Genomic DNA, 20,252 nt, shown 5'->3' on the forward strand with positions numbered 1-20,252 from the left:
CATATTGCGAGATTTAACTCTAGAAAGATCAAACTAATTTACAGTGGCAGTAGCATGAGCTGTAGATACAGTTTTCCCACAGTTTGCACAAGATTGGCTTTTATTTTAATTTAGGTATGTTATGGCTTCTAACAGTAATTATAATTTGGATTCATAATATTTATAAAAGAAAAGGTTTAATAATAGTAACTTTAATATTGGGAATGTATTTGGCTGCAGATAAAAGATAATTTGACTAATGATGGCTGTATGAGAGTTCTCCAGAGAAACAGAACCAATATGTGTGTGTGTGTGTGTGTGTGTGTGTGTGTGTGTGTGTGTGTACTGTGTGGTGTGGAAAGAGAGTGAGAGAGATAAAGAGACAGAGATTGAGAGATCCATAGGCAAAATGACAGTCAGAGACAGAGAAAGAGAGAGACTGTATCATTTTAAGGAATCATCTCACTTAATCATGGGGGTTGGCAGATCCCAAGATCTGCAGTGCAAGCTGGAGATCCAGGAGAGCTGATATTATGGTTCCCATCTGAGTGTGGAGGGCCGAGAACCAGTAGAAATAATATCATGAGTTCCAGTCCGAAGGCGAGAGAAAACTGGTGTCCCTGCTCCATCAGGGCCTTTCTGTTCCACCCATTTAATATTGGGAATGTATTGATGAGACCAGTTGATGAGACCAACCCACTCTGAGCAGAGCAAACCGCTTTACTCAGCCTACTGATTCAAATGGGAATCAACAGAACACCTTCACCGACACACCAAGCACAGTGTTTGCCTAGTTGTCTGAGTACTTTGTAGCTCTGTCAAGGTGCCACGTAAAATTAACCATCACAGGGGCTTAGAGAAATCAGGGTTTACTTTACCATGCTTACTGGTAAATCATGTCTGATAAACAGTGCTGTGAGTGTCTTGAGCTCTTCTGTGTCTTTATCCATGCCTTCACCCTACAAGACAGCTATTGCTTCTTCATGCTTCCATACTTGTCCTAACCTGAGAAGAAACTGGAGGGGAAGAAAGGTGGAAGAACTTTTGTCTCTCACTCTTTGCTTTTATCTTTGGGAAACAATGTTTCCTGGATACTTCTGCCTCCATTTTCTGTCAGAACCACATCATGCACCCAACTTCTACTTGCAAAGAAAGCTGGAAGAATGGGCCTGTTGCTATTTAGACGCTTTGTGGAGGAAGAAGGAGAGAGTTTGGGAATGGTGTTGGATGCATCACACTGCAGTTACTTGTCACAGCCTGTGATCAAGAAAATCTGGGCATAGTTTTAGTAAATTCTTCAAAATATTTGTACAGGAAGTTTTAAGTCACTAGATATGTCACATTCTTTTGACATGTGCTATTGTGTTAATATACTATTTTTAAATCTTTTTAAAATTGCATCTTATTTTGGAAAAAGGTTTATTTCAAGTCATATATTTGATTTGCTTATATTTTACATCTTTTAAAGATTTGCAATTTTATTGATATGTTTATAGTTTTTTGTAGGTTTTCTTACAATAAATTGTATGTGGAGTCCATATTCTATTTATTAATTACATATTTTGGTGTATTTAAAGTCCAATAAGGCAGTGGTATTTTATATAAACATTCTGTATTGCTTATTCTTTGAACAGATTTTATTATCAAATGTATGTAGTCTTGGACACAAAGATATAGTATAAGCTATAAATGTTTAAAATATGGCAAAACCTACAGATTCTTGCTGTGCAAAGAAGAATTACACATGGCTTTGACTTTTTTCTTTTTTCTATTAGTACATGTTTACAGTACATACAGTTCAGCTTTGACTTTTGAGAAACTCATATTCAGTGTGTCCTGTTTAAACACATCCTCACGATATAATGTGGTGAGGTCTATAGACAGAGGTGTAGAGGTGCATGCGGGGATGTACAGAGAAATAAATCCCCAACTCTACTCAGATTATTTGCAGAAAACTTTACAGAGGAAGGGCCATTTAGTTGACTCTTGAAGGTAAATGTCCAGGTGTTGTCCCAGGCAGGGAACAATTCAGACAGTGGTAGAGAGGTGTGCTGAGATTCTGCACTGGTAAAGGGCAAGGCATCCTCTGAGAGTTGTAGGAAGTTAGTTTCAGGGAATATACCAAGGTTCATGTGGGGAGTGGCAGACCCAGAGGGAAGAAACGGATCAAGGCCACACTGCAATGGACTTTATATGCCACATAGGTTTGCAACTTATTTTCTGGCACTGGGAGCCAGTAGAGCCATCTCTACATGGTGTGGTTGGGAAACACTGTTGTTATATTCTAACAAGCTGTGTTGGAATGTCACAGCATGCTTTCTTGTCTTGGTCCTCCTTGAAAGAGAGTAAATCAGTGTTTCTCAAAATGTATTTCTCAGGTGAATCTGTGAAATGATAAAAGTCTTATGTGGAAAGGGGTCTGCAGTCAACTAAGTTTGGGAAATGCTTTGCGAAACATGCTTTTCTGCTGTCTTCCTTCTCCAGGCCTGTGTTAGGCTCATCATTTCCCCAAAGTGGGAAATAACACCAAATATTTTAAGGTTTGATTTAACCATGAACCTTCTCTGCCTTATAAAATTCCTTATGTATAGTATTCTGTGATACAAACATTGAAAACACAGCCCTAGTGTTTCTTCACACATAATATAGAGCAAAATAAAAATACAACAGATGACACGGAATCTAAGGTATTTTTCAATGTTTAGTTTGGGTTACAAACTAAAACATATTTATGTAATACCTTCTCATTGGAAAAATATTAAGCATAGGATTTTAGCTATTTAAAATCTTCTTTTAGGTTTGTCTTGCAGGCATTTACCTCTTCATGTCTTTGAGTCTTCTGTTTTTAGAGAAAAAAAGCTGGAAGTTTTTCTTATTTGCTATGATGCTCAAAAAAATCAGTTCTATTCCCCTTTGTATCCTGATGATCCTCTTTGTTTCTGGTGCTCTGAGATTTCTGGATGCCTTCCTTTATCTTGGAAGAAGCTACATCTCTCTGACAGTGTGATTGTAACAATCTTCAACAGAGGTCTGTAAGAGAGCCTAGGATATTAATGTGTCACTTGCGTTTTGTTCAGTGGAGCCTGTCAGCCACATGCAACAGAAGCCACGACTTTGACTTTTTCTTGCTTGTTTTCTATTTCAACTGAACTGTAGAAGTCAGGGATGAAATGAGATCTCACCTCCTGTCTTTTGAGTAGGTTTGTGTTCTTCCTTTCTTTGTTTTTATTTGTGGGAGTTGAAAAAATTTTAGTGTTTCCCCTTTGTGAAATCATGTTATATGTGAGGCTTTTTTGCTTTTGTGTTGCTTATGACAGTATAAAAGTCTGAGATAAATTTACTCTTACTGTTGTTAATGATTACTGAAAGCTTGAGACAGATTTACTTTTGAGGTGTTATATCTACAAGAAATTAATAGTCAATTGTAATTTTCTAAAAGTTACTTTCTGACCGATTTTTAAGTCAAACAAGGCTCTCTAATAAGTGGAGTAAGTGCTTCTTCAGTGTTTCAAATAAAGAAGTTAAAAAGAAAAAGAAAAAATTCAAGAAACAAAGGACTTCAGCCTCAGAAGCTCGCAGTTTTCACAGCCATTCCCACCTATAGATTCTGTTTACAGAAAATATTTGAAGGCTTTGTAGTGTTGTGAATAATTTTTGTTTTATATATCCCTGAAAAAAACCTGTATGTTTCTTATAGAGATATACAATTGTCCTCTTATTGAATATTTAACATTTCAGATGACACCTACTTTCAAGGATTGATTTAAGCTTTTCAAATTTAAAAATACTTGGAAACATCAAGTGCCTGGTATCTTTTATAAAGCACTAGTCAGAAGTGACTGGCAATAAAGGAGTTTGATTGATGCATGGTAATCAAGTGGGAAATTTCAATTTTATTTAACTAGCATATGTATTTTTTGTAGATAAAAGAAAAATATTCTACTGCCTTTAAGTTATTTCACCTTTTATAAGATACAAGACAAAATTAATGGAATTTGAGAAACTGATTTAAGACTTAAAGTTTCATCTCCCCCACACGTTCACTTTAGGTTTGGGGTGTGCTATCTTGCATAGTGGACAGAATCAGGCTCTGTTTTTGTACATCTCATTAACAGATCCATGAAAACATGATTTTTGAGTGCAAAAGATACCAGAATTCTCTCACTGAAAATCTGAAACCTTAAGACTCTGATTTTGATTTTTATAATAGAAGTTCATTCAAGATATGTCATATATTGTAAAACTGGCCTCTTGCACAATTCTGTGCTTTTTAATATATTCTCAGAGTTGTGCAACTGTCATTACTAATTTTAGAACATTTCGTCTTCCCCCAAAGAAATCTCATGCCCATTAACATTTCCTCACCATCTCTCCCTTCCCCATAGGCCCTAGAAAACCTAAAATTTATTTTCTATCTCTGCAGATTTTTCTGCTCTGGACATTTCATTTAAAGGGGATTTTACAGCATGTGTTGTTTGTGCATGGCTTCTTTCACTTAAGATTGTGTTTTCAAGGTTCATCTATGTTGGAATATATACCAGAACATCATTTTTTATTGCTAATATTCCCAAGGATGGCTATAAGGCATTTTGTTTAACTGTTTATCAGTTGATAGATATTAGAATTGTTTCCATGTTTGACTATTATGAAAAATATTGCTATAAATATTTATGTCTAAATTTTGTACTGCTATGTATTTTCATTTCTTTTGAATATATACTAAGTTATAGAATTGCTCGGTCATATGATGCATATATGTTCAGCTTTTTAAGGAATTGTCAAATTGTTTGCCTAAGTAATTAAACCATTTTACATTCTCACCTGCAGTGTATACAGGCTGAGACCGCTCCACATCCTGATACTTTCTTTTTGTCTTTTTCCTCACAGCCATTCCTGTGAATGTGAAGCAGCATCTCACTGTGGTTTCAGTGTCCTTTTCCCTTATGGCTAATGATGTGTAGCATCTTTGCATGTGCTTATACCTTGCCTGTTTATCTCCTTTGGAGAAATGTCTACTTAAATTCTTTACTCATTTTTAAGTTTGATTTTCTTTTTATTATTGAGATGTTAAAAACTCTTTATCTCTTTTAGATACTGTCCAACTGACTTCGGTATATTGATCTTATATCCTGCAATCTTGCTGAGCCTGTTGGTTAACTTGCTTTATCAGCTATATGATTTTCAAATATTTCTCCAATTCTGAGTACAGTTTTTTTTTTTCACTTTTTGATGGTTTTCTTTGAAACACCAAACTTTTAACAATTTCATTTTTCAGTGTGCATACTTTTTCTTCTGTTGCTTATGATTTGATACTGTATCTAAGAAACAGTTTCTATACCTGAAGCCATGAATTTTTATACTTTTGGCTAGTATACGTAGGTCTGCTTAATTCTAAATTAAATTTGCACATGGTGTGATGTAGGGTTGTGACTTTATTCTTTAGCACAGAGATATCTGGGTTGCCCACCATCATTTGTTCTATACTCATTGGATTATCTAGGCATTTTGTTGAAAAATAATTGACTATCCTTAAAAAAACTTTATTTGTGGGCTCTTAATTCTATTGTTTATTTATGTATCTATTCTTATACCAGTACCACACTGTCTTGGTTACTGTATATTTGTAATAAATTCTGAAATTTGGAAGTGGGAGTTCTCCATGTTTGTTATACTTTTTTCCAGTTTCTGTTAGTTATTCTGAGTTCTTTGCTTTTCCGTATGAATTTGACAATCAGCTTGTCAATTTCTTTTCAAAAAAGAACCTGGAATTTTGATAGAGATTGCATTGAATCAATAGATCAATTTAGAGAATACTGCCAACCTAATAACATGTCTTCCAACCTATAAACATCAGAGATCTTCCCATTTATTTAGATCTTTAATTTACTTCAACTGTATTTTTCAGCCCCCCGTGTATAGCTCTGGAAGTGCTGCTGTTAAATTTATCTGTAGCATTTTATCATTTGTGTTGCTTACATGGATTTGTTAACTAAATTTTCCGATAGCTTGTTCTGTTGTAAGGCTGTTGTAATATACTGAGTCACTGCCACTTGCTCTGGTTTGCACATGGTTTGTATCCCCACAAACGTTCACAGGTAAGAACTTGGTTCCTAGGGTGGGCGGGCACCTGGCAGGTGGTGAACTTCAAAGGTGTGGGTGCTAGTGCAAAGCCTTAGATCATTTGAGGCATGAGACATTGTTATGTGATCCTTTGGTGGTTTGAGAAGGTCAATATAAAAGGAACAAGCCCGACCCCTCCCCTTCTCTCTGTTCCTGGTTCAAGACGTAATCATTTATTGTTTCCATACTGACTCCTCTATCTGCCTTTTAGCATGAAGTTTTCATCAGAACTGAGCAAATTTAGGTACTATGTGCTCAAATCTCTGACACTGTGGCCTAAATAACTGTTTTCTCTTTATAAAGTTAGCTGCCTCACATATTCCTTAAAGTAATATAAATCTGATTAATATAGTATTATACAATTGATTTCTGTATATTGATTTTGTGTTTTTGAACCGTGCTGAACTTGTTAACTAGGCTAATTTTTTGGTAGATTACTAAGGATTTTCTAAACACAAGATCATGTCATCTGTGAAAACAGGTAGCTTTCTTTCTTTCTTTTAGCTGGAGTTTTTTTCTTTCTTTTCCTTGTTTTAATCCCTTGCACAATGTAGAACAGGAATGAGGAAAGCAGGCATCCTTGTCTTATTTCTAATATCAGAATAAAAGCTTTCTGATTTTTAACGTGAAGATCATTGTTAGCTATGAGTTTTTGTAGAAATGTTTTATCATTTGAGGAAGTCCCCTTCATTAGTTTGATTAGTGCTTTCATCATAAAAGGACTTTAAGTTTTTGTCAAATCATCTCTTGAGATGATCGTGTGTTTTTTGCTTGTTATTGTTTTGGTAATAGTGATTAATTTTTAGACATTAAGCTAACCTTGAATTCCTGGGATAGGTCCTGTTTAGTTATAGTGTATAATTCTGCTTGTGTATTGCTGGATTTAGTTTGCTGAATTTTTTGGAGGATTTTCTGCATTTGTATTCAAGAAATTATTGATTTCTAGCTTTACTTTCTACTAATGTTTTCTGCAGAGTTTATGAAACATTGATATTAAACTTTAAATGTTCTTACATTGATTTTTGTGGCTTCCTTTGTAGTTTACCCTTTGCTACTGCTAATTAAATTGCAGATGGAGCTAGTAAATGTGGAGTAGAAAGGTGGTGCTTATGCTGATTGGTCCTTCTAGGACAATTTCACTACAGTGAAAGTACAGGATTCTAAACAAATGCATTGAGTCTTCATTTTGCTTTCGCTTACTAAACAATGATGGATGTTCTACTACTGAAGTTAAGGAAATTCAAAGGCTTTTGTATTTTGAATCCAGATCCACAGTTAAAAGATTCCTTTTAGTATCATTTCCCAAGGGTAGCCCTGGGTGCACGCCTGGCTGTCCTCACTTTCCAAACTTTTACCTGTAACTTATTTGTGCGAACTTGTCTAGAAACATATTTAAAAGGGCCTAATAAGAAGTGTTATACTGACGTTCTCTTGAGTAAGAGACTCTGAGAACAAGGAGATTTTGTTGAATCCCAGACATCACGTAACATAATATGAATAACAAATATTTAGATTGTCTTTCTACATGTTGCAAGGTAATTTTCAAATTCATTAATCATTCTACCAACTCAGTGGGAAAAATTAACACTGAAGAAATAACAACTAATATTTACTAAGTAATTATGTGCTTTATGTGCCAAGTACTGTCTTAAATCCTTTGCATATACTATCTATTATTCCTTGGAGCAATATTATGAAGCTAATACTAATATTATTCTCCTTTTTATTAATGAGTACACTGAAAAACACAGAGGTAATCTGAGGTTTCTTGGATGCTATGCAGCTGGAGAATGCTGAAACTAAGATTTGACCTAAGTTATGTGTCTCCAGAGCCTCAGCCAGAAGTTAGAGTGTACTTACATTCCAGAGCCAAGAAGCAGATTCAGATCTTAGTACTCCAATGTCTGGGTTTATAAGTCATTTGCCTCTCTTTTATGATTCAGTGGGATATGCTCTGAAATGTCTATAGAGACCATACTCAAATGGTAGTAATGACTTAAGATTAGGCAGTTTCTGCAGGGATAATGTAATAAGGAAGTTAATAAAATGTTTAACATTTATAGAATTATTAGTGTTTTCCAGTATGTTATTTACTCACTTAAATTAATTGAATCTGAAAAATAATTCCAAGAATTAGGTGTTATTATTATTACTTCCTTTTATAGAAGAAATTACTAGAAAAATAAGTGGATAACTTGCTGTGGGCCAAGTATTAATAAGTGGCATAATCCAGATTTGAATTTAGGTAATGTTCCTGAAGCAAATGTTTGCACACATGTTGCTTTGTCATTTCTCTAACGAAATGGTTTCCTGAACTGCAGTCAGCACAATGCAGTCACACCACGGATGCAATTATGGATCAAACTGGAGCACTGTGTTTGTGCATATGCAAACTGGGGTCACTTCTATGGGACTGAAGCCCATGCTGTGATCTGTAGGAGAGAAATGTGTTGTGGCTAGAGAGAAGAAAAGGACTGTCCTGAAAATGTGAGACAACCTGAAACAAATATAGAAATAGGAAAAGAAAAACAGATTTTTAAAAGGGAGGCTTTTATCTTCTGTTTTGACAGAAGAGGGGAAGCTGGGACTGTTCCTGGGGGAAAGACTAGTTAGTCACCGCAGAGCTGAGAGGATCTAGGATGGTTTCCTTTCAGGCACATGGATCTTCCAGTCTGCACTGGTGGTGATCTTCAGAACTCATTCATCTCTCATTTGAACAAGCAGCTTTAGAAAACTATTTCTATAAACTTCATTAGCAGATACAGAGCTTGAATAACAGTGCATTAACATGAACTTCAACTATTGGATCTCAGCATTTTAAAAATTAGTAGGAAAAGTTCTACCAGTTGGAATAATTTTTTCCTTGAGTGCCATAATTATAGTAGCTGTCTTTTTATTGTGGCAATAAAATCAGAAATCTGAGTTTATTCAACACTTTCTTTATAGTAACACAAATATTTCCCCAGACATCATTATACTGTTTTCCTGTGCAGTGTTCTGCTACCAACACGGGATTGTATATTTGGATCTCTGTGTTTGGATGGGAAGAGGGAAGGCCCACCGCTGGCCAGTCACTGCAAGGCTGAGAGCAACTGGGTTGGGTTTCATTCAAGCAAGTGGATCTTCTGGTCTGCATCTTGGTGGTCCCATTTGAACTCCTGGTCTCCTTGTATACATGTTCATCTCTTGGATGTGAAAGCACTGTTAATATTCTCTAGAGTTTGTGTTAATTCTCAACTCCAAAGGATCCTCCAAATTATTTTAAAAAGCTCATGTTAACATTTTCAATTAGATTATTATTAAATAAAACTTTCTAAATCACTTTTATCAAAAATAAAAATTGTGTTTACATCAAAAGCAAACCAATACTGCCACTGTTCCTATTCCCCTTATTCAAAGGTTACTGAATTATCTATGTACAAGGTCTTTCGGTCCATTTCACTGTCAAGGTAACCTGGTGGCTTCTTTTTCAAGTCCTCACACAGGCATGCAGCAATACCAGGATGGTGTGCCCAAGATCCCAACAGCCTGTATTACAGTGGAGGATGCAGAAATGCTATCAAGAATGGCTTCTCGTGGTAACAAAATTGTCATTCAGCTGAAAATGGAAGCGAAGAATTACCCAGGTACAGATTCTTACAACACTGTAGCAGAGATCGTTGGGAGCAAGTACCCAGAGCAGGTGAGTGGAAGAGGGGTGAGCTGTTATGGTCATGTAATCTTTGTATATAATTTGGGAAGGAGATGATCCTGATGGCTTCAGTAAAGCTTGACGGTTTACATATATTTTCCCCATTAAAAGTTGTTCTACACTAAAAGGGTCAGAACTAATTGAAGGCCAAAGTGGAATACATGGTGTGAAAATTCAACCTTTGGCCTATTGATCGTGATATTTACACTGATGCGTTTCTCCTTTTTTTATTTTTTAATTTTTAATTTTAAAGAGAATAAAGCAAAACAAAACAGAACAGAACAAAGCAAATCAGAACAGAGCAATGCAAGCAACACAGCACTTTACAGTAAGACAACAGCTCATCAACAGTGCCTACCATAATGTCTCTTTTTGAAATAGTTGACCATGCATTCACATACAATAATAGCAAACATAACAAAACAGTATAAAACCATTCAGAAGAATGAAAGCATTATAGGACTTCAAAACCAGATAACAGGAAATGAGCAGTGGCTACTCTAATATCTCATTTTCCTCAAAAAAGATGTCCATACCATCACAAATAATAAAATCAAATAAAACACAACAGGATAGAACCAATCAAAACTGAAGAACAAAAGCGTGGTAGGACTTCAAGATGATTGGAAATCAGCAATGGCTACCATGATGTCTTATTTTCTTCAAAATAGCTGTTCATACCATCACACATAATAAAATCAAACAAAACAGAATAAAACCAATTAAACAAATGAATGAAAGCATTATAAGACTTCAGAGCAATATAATAGGAAAGCAACATTACCATAATATATCCCATTATACTCAAAATAGCTGCCCCTATCATCAGACAGAGTAAAATCTAACAAAACAAGACAGAACAAAGCCAGACCTAACAACATTGTGAAAACAATGCAAGAGTTCAAGACAAGATAATAAGAAATTAACAGTAGTTATCACTTTTCCCTTCCAGGTGTTTCCTCCCCATCACTCCTACGATAAGTATTTTGCTTTTGGATCCTATTAACTCCTTCTGTTTCTTATGCAAGGGTTCACACATATGAGTTCGAACTGTTTCACCCGTGAACATGATCTCCACTTGCATCCATTTACCTACAGGAGTCTTGAGGTTACTCTGCTTTATAGCTGGGTAGCTTTCCACTGCATGAACATGCCATATCTTTCTTATCCATTCTGGGAAGCTTGCTCTTGCTTTTTTTCTGGTCTCCTGTCACTTGGAACAATTGATTTTTTCTCTTTTGATTTTCAGTCTATGAATTTCCTTTCCATTCCAGTTAACTGTGTTCCTCCCAACAAGCCGGTTGGGGGGTGTCTCATGAACTTTTCACCTTGTCAGCCCTTCCATGGTGTAGAGGAATGGGATAGATACCTGGGTTCCTGTACCCCTAGATTCCCAGGGACGTAGCAGGGTATGGGGCAGGCTTCTCCAGACCTATGCAGCTACATCAGGGCTTCCCTGATGGCCAGGGGTGCGTGGTAGTGGAACTGCTTCTCTCAGCCTGTGTGTCTGTACTGGGACTCCCACGATGGTGGCAGACACACGGGTGTATTTGTCTGATTCCTCTATTGGGTGATGGCTGCCCGAAGGAAGTAAGGACCTCGAATGGTGGCCTATAGGTGCACAGAGCTTATGGGGCTGTGTGTCCCTGCTCCTGCTGGTCTCCTGCAGGAAGGAGCCTTCCCGTGGAAGCTCCCTGCAGGCGGAGGCAGATCGGCTGATTCTCTTTGCCGGCACTGGGCACCTGTAGGAAAGAGCCTTCCTTTGGTGATGCCCAGCAGGCAGAAGCAGATCTGCCGGCTCTCTCTGCCCGCACTGTGCACCCATAGGAAAGGGCCATCACTGGCAGTACCCGGCAGGCAGAGGCCAATCTTCTGGCTCTCTCTACCCACACTGGGTGCGCATAGGAAAGGTCTTTCGGGTGGTGGTGCCCAACAGGCAGTGGCAGATCTAATGTGTTTCTTCTAATTGAAGCCAGCTTAGAATTTTAAGATCATACAGAAAGCTATTACTGTACTGATTGTGTGAATTATCTTGTTTAATCCTTTCAAAACTCAGTGAAGTAGGGTCTATTTTCTTCTAGGCAGGGGAACTGAACTAGATAGTAAACTAGATAGACCCTTGCCTGGGTCCACAGTGCTAGTAAATGGGCTCTCAATATGAAACTAAGCTTTAATCCACAATTAATATATAGTTTCTACATTTTGTTTTAAAAGTAATCTTAGAGACCGACTCATTCTCTAGTCTAGCTAAATACTAAATAACGAAGTTACTTAATTTCTGAGAACTTATTCACAAAGAAAGCAATGGCGTATGTAACAGAATTGTCATGAGGATGTGATGTGTGTACACCAAGTAGCCTAATACAGATGTTCGGTGATTCTTTATTTTATTTGACAACTTTTTATTAATGGTCTTCTTTATTAGTAATAATTGAAATTCTGAAAATAGAGCTTAAGAATACAGTTCTTCAGAAAGTCCACACTTGTGTTTTGTTTGATGGCATCGATGGGATGGAATAAGAAAGTGAACAATGTTTGGTGACAGAGAAGTCTTCTGTGCTGCTCTTGATACAGTCCTCTTGTGCTGCAGTAAAGATTCACTTTCCTCTCTTCCTAAGTCGCCAGGCATTATCAATCATACTGTGGTCTGTGGCCACAGAGATAATGGAGAAGCCAAATTTCAATAGGCCATAGGGAGTCAGAAAATCATAGAGAAATGATGGTTTCAAATGGTGAGCAAAAAAATAAGCACAACCTCTTGACTCTTTGAGAAACTGATAATTGCAAAACAGCAATATTGTAGGTACTGTATCATCAGACTCTATCGAGTGTAATCCCTACTGACATTTTTCTCCAGTCAGTAAATCCAAGATGGTTTTGCCATCTTCAGGTTACTAGTCTTAGTGTTAAGGGTTCAGGTTTATTTATCATCAGTTGTTTGGGGGAAACAGATGAATTCTAGCCCTTGGATGGGTGGCAGGTACATTACAGGTTGAATGCTCATTATTAGGCTCCTTAGTCTGAAACAGCCAGGGAGTATAAAGCATCTGAGACCAAAGCGTTTATGCAGAGATGTTATTGAGAGCCGGAAAGCTGAGGCAAAACTGATTCTGAGAGCTTCCTGAAGGCCACTAACATCTTCCAGGTGGTAGAACTTGAGCCTGTTCCTTGACAAAGGCTCACTTGTTTTTCAATAAAAATGTTTTACTGAGGAATAATTTATATAATGTAAACCACCAATTTTAGCAGGTAATTCAATTAAATTTTAAAATGTGTACACTATTATAAGCTCTACTACAATCATGGTAGAGAATGTTTCCATCACCCCAAAGCTTACATTGGATCCCTTACAGCTCATCTCTGGGCTGGCAGCCACTGATCTCTCTAGGACTTCAGTTTTATCTTTTCTAGAATTTCATATATAAGTATACTATATTAGTTTTCTTGTCACTGAGACATGATACCTAATACTCAACTTAAAGGAGAAGCAGTTTAATTTGGCTCATGGTTTCAGGGGACTCAGTTCACGTTTGGCTGGTTCTTAGGCAGGAACAGTGTGATGGGAAGGTGTGGTGGAGCAAAACTGCCCAGTTCTTGGCAGCAGGCAAATAGCAAGAAAACAGTGCCAGCACGAAGGGGTGAGGGCCTGACGTAGATCTGAAAGCCTCACACTCAGGAGTGTGCTTCACTAATTTCCCCGGTGTTTCTTAGTCTGCTGAAGTCAACATAGTAGGATTAAAGGTCCCAGAATCGTATATCAGTGGAGTTTCATGCCTGCCTCCTTATACTCAGCACAATGCCTTTGAGATTTATCCATGCTGCTGAATCAGTTGTTTCTCCTTTTATATCATTAGGTAATATTTAATTGTATCAACATACTATTATCTGTTTTTCTGTTCAGCAGCTAGTGAACATGTGGTGGTCTCCAGTTTCTATTATAAATAACATTTTGTGAATATTCTTGTCTTGGTCGTTTTGTAGACATGTTTCCTTTTCTCTTTGATAAATACCTAGGAGTCAAGTTGCTGCATTAGTCTGAATTTTAAATACTCTGGACTCAAAATACTTCATTCTCTGGGTACCCTGGAATTTGTACTTTTCCAGGTAGGTGGGTGGATAATTCCAGAGAGATCTCAGAACTCAGTATTAGGCTTTTACCTCTGTTATAGAACTATGTATTATCTCAAAAGTTGCTTGTAAATATCCTGTTACCAAGATGCAAAAGGTAGAAGATTATAATAATTTCTCCCACAAAGCAGTCACATTACTTCCAGAGATATAAATGAGCAGAGTAAAGTTAAGTGTATGATTGTATTTTGGGAGAAATACACCCTAGAGCTGGCCTGAAACCACAGGGAATACACAGACTGTGAACATAAGTGACAGGCATGCAGTCCCTCTGCAGGTGATGGTTTGGTAATCAGCCTGAGGCAGGACTGCCCATCGTATCCTCGCATCCTCAGTAAATACCATCTCTTCCAGGAAGCTTCTTCTGGTAGCTCTCTCCCCTGCTCAGCACCCAATGCCCCTTATGAATGCCCTGAGAGTCAACACACTATCTTACTGCTTTTCTCTAATGCCTACCCATAGATTTGGCCTATAGTGGGCTTTCAAAACACATTTTGTTTTACTAAAATGAAGAGAGTAAATAAAGAAGGATGTGATTGGAGGATATTCTTATTGCTGACCTTTTTTACATACAAAGACTTTTCTGTTATTTTAGAATACCAATTGTTCATTGGCATATTAATCAACACTTCTGAACGTAGCTCAGCATTTCCAAACCTGAACACAGTGACTCCTTCATATTTCATTCCCTGCTGTAGTTTTTCATATCTGTTAAATGAATCCCATCTACCTCGCAATAGATATGCACACTTACAAAGTACCAAGCTATTTTTTGATCCCTACCGTTTGTCACTTACTACAGTCAACCTCACATATTATTCAGTTTGATTTTAGAATATTTTAAAAAATTTGTTCCCATCTTGCCTGAAAATGGTGTTAGTGCCTTAATTTAGGGTTTCACCATGTCCCTCTTGAGTTTTTCTTATTCTGGTCTCCCTTGTACTCTTGTTCTTTGCAGTGGTGCTCAAGTTTATTTTAAAACAGATCTCAACATAATGTGTTCTTGCTCTTAGCTCCCCTTCCCTTCTTGCCTAACAGATAAAGGTTAGGAAGAAGATAGCAGAGCTGAGCGTGTGAGCAGAGCTGAGCAGGAGACGCAGGAAAGAGACCTAAAGGCAGGAGAGTTTAGCAGCATCAGAGGAGGGCAGTTTAGTACAAGGAAGTCCTGTGCTGTCATAACTGAGTGGAAAATAGGGACACAGAAAGAGGGAAAGGAAATGTGTGCTGGAGACTTCGAGCCAACAAAGGACTATTCTTTCATAAGACCGGGAAAGAGTTCAGTTCCTCTAATCTCTAGCTAACTTTCTAAGATCATTCACTTTTATTTTTATTTATTAGTAGTGCTGACAGTGATCTAAGCATTGGTTTTGTAAGTTGAGGCTGACCAACTTGTCCTAACATATCTGTGCAACCCTGCGCTTCATAGTACACAGAAGAATGATGGTGAGACGTGTGTGAGGAAATTAGCTGCTTTGGAAATCGTCTTAACACAGAACAGGTTTGTTGCAATTCCCATTCTCCTGCCTGCAGGTTGGATCTGTGGGTGCAGAGGCAGGTGGTAGCTGACAGAGACTTCTCAGAGATAATACCCAGCCCAGTGCCTCACTGAGGATGTGCAAACCTTAATATAAAAAGCAGTCTTATTTATGTGAAGAAGCCTTCTATCTTAGCCCCCAAACCATGGATAAAATATAGGAAATTTCAGCTCTGGGAAAGAATATATATATATATATATATATGATCGATGGAGTAGTAGTACATTTCAGAACCCTATTGCATAATGTAGCCATAAGTCTGAGATGGATTATCACAGAAATTTTTAAAATGGCAATATTGTAAATAACTTATATTGAGTTCAATGTGTGAAAATAGCACAATGGGGATATCATACATATAAATCCTACTCTCTTTCCAAAGAACTCACTATGGCATGACTTGGCTGCTCTAAGCCCAGAATTTTGTCTCCATCCCGACTTCATGAGACATTGGCTTCTCTGTGATCGGGCATGTTACTGGGTTTTGCAGCTCTTAGACACTTTGGGGGAGTGCATTATGTTAGCAAGCAGAGTTCTCTGCAACCTCAGATGTCAGCCTCTGAACTGCTTTGTCCCATACATTTATCCTTGGAAAACTGTTAGCTTTCCCTCACTGTAATGAAATAACCGAGATAATGAATTCATAAAGAGAAAAGGTTTATTGTGGAGGTTGTAGTCCAAGATTGGAAAGACTCACTGCTTTGGGTTGCAATGGGTCTTGTTGATGGCAGGGAGGGGAGACTATTGCAGAGCAAACTGCTTACCTGATGGTCAGGAAGTAAAAGAGAAAGAAGGAAGATACAAGTAACCCACAACATTCTTCAAAGGCTCAGCCTTGTGACTTAAAACCTTCTTACTGAGCTCCATCTCCTAAAGGTGCCACCACTCTCCTAACAGTACCACCAGAACCAGGCCTCTAACAAACGGGCCTTTAGGGCACATTCAAGGCCCCCACTGTGGAGCCATGGTAGCTCTAAGGACCACCTGTTGCTGAGGATGAATTAGAGTGACAATGTGAGATTTTACCTTCCAATCTGATAGTCCATGACACTAAACTAGCACTATAATTTCATGGGAAACTTGTCACCACTCATGAATAGGTTTTATTTTTTATTACATTTATAGAGGTTGTCCTAACACTTAAAATACTCTTGAAGGCAGAAACAGAGAGTAAGAATCCTGGTAGCCACTCCACAACTTTCAGGTGTGAAAACTGAGCCCAGAGGTTGCTTTTCCAGGGAGATACACTCATATGTGATAGGGGCACATATGGAGCAGGACTCCAGGTCTCCTGAAACCCATTTCTTCCTAACCCTAAAAGAGTCCGTTATTTCTGGGTCACCTTAGTTGAATTGTGTCTGAATCTAAGGCATATAGGTTGACTCAGAATACAGCTAGCGCCCCCCTTACCAAGCATCATTATACAGGAGAGAGTGTGTCCTTCTTCTGTGCCTTTCTCCTGACTTCTCTTTCTTAGGCACAGAGTTCTCCTCTAGACTGGTCCTTGGAGACTTTACACTGAAGTTTCACTTGGGAAACTTACCTGTGCTTGGTTTTTCCTTCCACTCATCTTCCCTGTAGCAAGTCCTCCTTTGATTCCTCCCTTTTGACTCCTTGTCACAGTGGAAGAGGCTCTTGGATGCATCCTTTCTGTAGTGCTAATGACTATGGTGTCCTCTTTCCCATGCTCCTGTTCATATCCTTCACTCTCCCCAATCAGGTGATCAGGTGCATCTGCTTATCAGGAAGCTAAGGAAAAGCCAGCATAGATCTACTACTCACATCATTTGCATTTACATTCTTTTAAAAAATGTTAGATTCATGAGAAATGACAAAAATGGTGCAGAGAGTTAAAGTGTACCCTTCAACCAAGTTAATACAGTCAGTGATGACATCTTACATAATCACATACATCAACCCAGTGAAGAAACTGATGAATATATGTGTGTGTGTGTGTGTGTGTGAGAGAGAGAGAGAGAGAGAGAGAGAGAGAGAGAGAGAGAGAGAGAGAGAGAGAGAGAATGGTTTTGTGTTAAGAGGGGCTGCCTCATGGTCATTGCCTGTGTAGTGCCAAGTGCAGGAGGGACTTTGCTTTGACATTAGTCCTCAGTCCTATTCCAGGCTTAGTTTACGATGTTTCCACAATTTTCCACTTTGACAAATAAACAGATGAACAGATAACACCAGAGAGAGAATTGTGTCTCAACTTCCCTTGCTAGTGGGCAAACTAATCTTAAATTAGGGTCTTATCGCACCTGGTTGGGGAGGCTGTCTCACTAACAGAAGAGTCTCTAAGGCTGACTCTTGGGCTGGCTCATTTCTTTTGATCCCCAGTGATTTCCTTGGTCTTATTCTGAGATTTGCTTAGGAAATGCAATATTTTAAAAATGTTAATATATTCAGGAATTCTTCTGAGGATTTTCTAGAAAAGTGTTTTGAATTTTTTTCTGAGGGAGAGTTGACAGTGTCTACATCAACTTTGATAAAGCCTTGATGAGGGAAATTGTTTTTTATATGTCTTTTTCCTCTAACAGTTATTTTCCTGGATTTGAAGAAAAATTTCAGTTTCCTGTGTCAGGATTATTTCAAATATAATGCAGCATGATGAAAGTAAGTGGGAAACATCAAAATGAAAGTCCCTATTTTATAACTTCTCTTTTTTTAGTGTGAATCAGGATTTCTCTGCATGACTCCTTGGGTCAGATCACTCTTTATTGTGAAGCTGTCTTGGGCATTTTTGTATGTCTAAGAGCATCCCTGGCCCATGCCCACTGGTATCGCCCCCATTTCAACTGCACTTTCTGACTTCTGAGCTGTAGACTATCAACTATACCTGTAGACACTGTCAGATGTCCCCTGGGACAAAAGCCACCCCATGTTGAGAATCAGTGATATACAGTAATCCAAGAAAGACTGGGTCAGGGTAATGAGGCTTTGTTTCTGGTTTTATTTCTGCCACTATTAAGCTGAGTGACCTTGGGATGCTTGCTGCTTCAGTTACAGAATGAAAGCTATTGTCTAAGATGCTCAAAGCTGATTTCCTGCCCAACAATTCCATTATTCAAAAAATTCTTGGATGTATATTTTACAATCAGTGGATGGTGCCATCTGTTTACTGTTAAAGGGTAACAAGGCAAGGTGTTAGAACAGACATTTCCATTATTTCAGGAAATAGAGGTGTTGTTGGGTTTGTATTTTTTGCTTTTACTTTTGTATTCAAATAAAGTTAGCAACTTTCCTGTTTAATGAAGCTAAACTGACTCCTTTTATGTCACTACGTAAGCGTCATATGCTGATGTGCATTACAAATCTTAAAGAGGTAGCTTTGCAGTGCCTCTCCAACGTTTGATCCCAGAGCATTTTTTCATAGAGTAAGTATGAAATATAGCTTGAGAAACAGTAGGACAGAAGCATGAGGTCCACTGGGTAGGTTATGTTTGGAGTTATTATTTTCCCCAGTTATTTATTAATTTGGCATACATCTATTGTGTGTTTCATATCAGGCATTAGTCATAGTAGTAGTACTGAGTGGGAAGTGTTAGCTCTGTGTTTATAAAGAATAGTCTGTAGAATTCAAATCCTACCTCTTATATTTGATTGGTAGGTTACTTTACCTTTTTGAAGGTTTAGATTTTGCCAGTGTGGAGAGATCTTACACAAAAACAAGGAGTTGAGAAGTAGCAGAGGCATCTCAGAAGGAACAGATCACAGGTGGCTAAGTGACCTTTGAAGAGCTATGGCTTTGTGCTCAGGTGCTAGAGAGTCCTGAAGGGTTTTAGCAATGGATTTGTATTTTACTTCTTTCTGGACACTGCATAAAGGGTGATCAACATATTAAAAGGTGAATGTTCAAATAAAAAATTATTACAGCGAAAAGTATTGTTAATTCCTCTCAAAATACTCCTGTTTTAAACACACTTATCCTATTGTTCTTGCCACTTTCTCAGGCAGCTGTCTCATTTGTAAGTGTCTTTCTGGGGTGTGATGAAAAAGTAGGGTGCATGTTGTTGCTGAGTGCCACCCAATGGAGAGGCAGGCTCGTTAAGACATTATGTGGTCCTCATCCACCTTACTCACCGGACCCAGCACTATGAAATTGCTGGCTCAACTCCACAGTGAAAAAAGGTCGATGTTTTGAACCAGTTCAGGACACTGAGGCAGCCATGGCAGTGCCACTACAGGCACTGAAGAGAGATTTCCCGAATGATTTCAGCAAAGGGCAGGAATAAGGATGGGATATGTTTGTTTGAACATTGCTCCTATTTCTCAGTCATGCCTTGTATGTTTGAATACTTAAAGGCTGAAATTTATCCAGAAGAAATCAGCTTTGAACTGAAATACAGTGGAAGTAGTGCTGGAGTAGAGAAGAGGGATTTACAAAATGTTTAGGAAATAAAATTGTCAGGAGCTGTTGAGATTTAGATACAAGAGAGAAAGAAGGGAGAGAAGTACAGTTGAGAGGATTTGTTCATTAATTCTGCGGGAATTTATTGCGCTCCAACTGTGTGTTATGTGTGTCCAGTTGTGCTCACAGCATTTGGGGTTGCATTAAACACGCAGCCGCAGTACAAGGTGCCACGAGACAACACACGGTGGTGTGATGATCGTTTCAGTGGCAGCTGTCGTGGTCAAGGAGGCCTAGGGTGGCCTTCTGAGCAGAGTCATTTCGTTCCTTCAGCATGAGTTAAAGGTAGTCATACTACTGGGTATAGGCTGGGATTGGATAGAGTATATTCCAAGTGAGGAACCAGTACCTATGAAAGTTGGAAGAACAACATCATTATTTTTTTCACGAATGT

The 20,252-nt window shown here is 38.1% G+C and overlaps 1 protein-coding gene across 2 annotated transcripts in view; it reads left to right on the plus strand.

Moving 5' to 3' along the window:
- Cpq (carboxypeptidase Q) overlaps nucleotides 1-20,252 on the plus strand; it is a 360,271-nt gene that overhangs the window by 99,263 nt on the left and 240,756 nt on the right. For both annotated transcript variants that reach the window (XM_003479901.5, XM_063257593.1), the window contains exon 3: nucleotides 9,574-9,781. In XM_003479901.5, the coding sequence (XP_003479949.1) occupies nucleotides 9,574-9,781 (208 nt within the window). The remainder of the gene's footprint in view (nucleotides 1-9,573; nucleotides 9,782-20,252) is intronic.

The sequence above is a fragment of the Cavia porcellus genome, unplaced genomic scaffold, assembly GCF_034190915.1.
Source record: "Cavia porcellus strain 051 isolate PalLab524CR breed Dunkin Hartley unplaced genomic scaffold, mCavPor4.1 scaffold_10, whole genome shotgun sequence".
In the NCBI taxonomy this organism is placed as follows: Eukaryota; Metazoa; Chordata; class Mammalia; order Rodentia; family Caviidae; genus Cavia; species Cavia porcellus.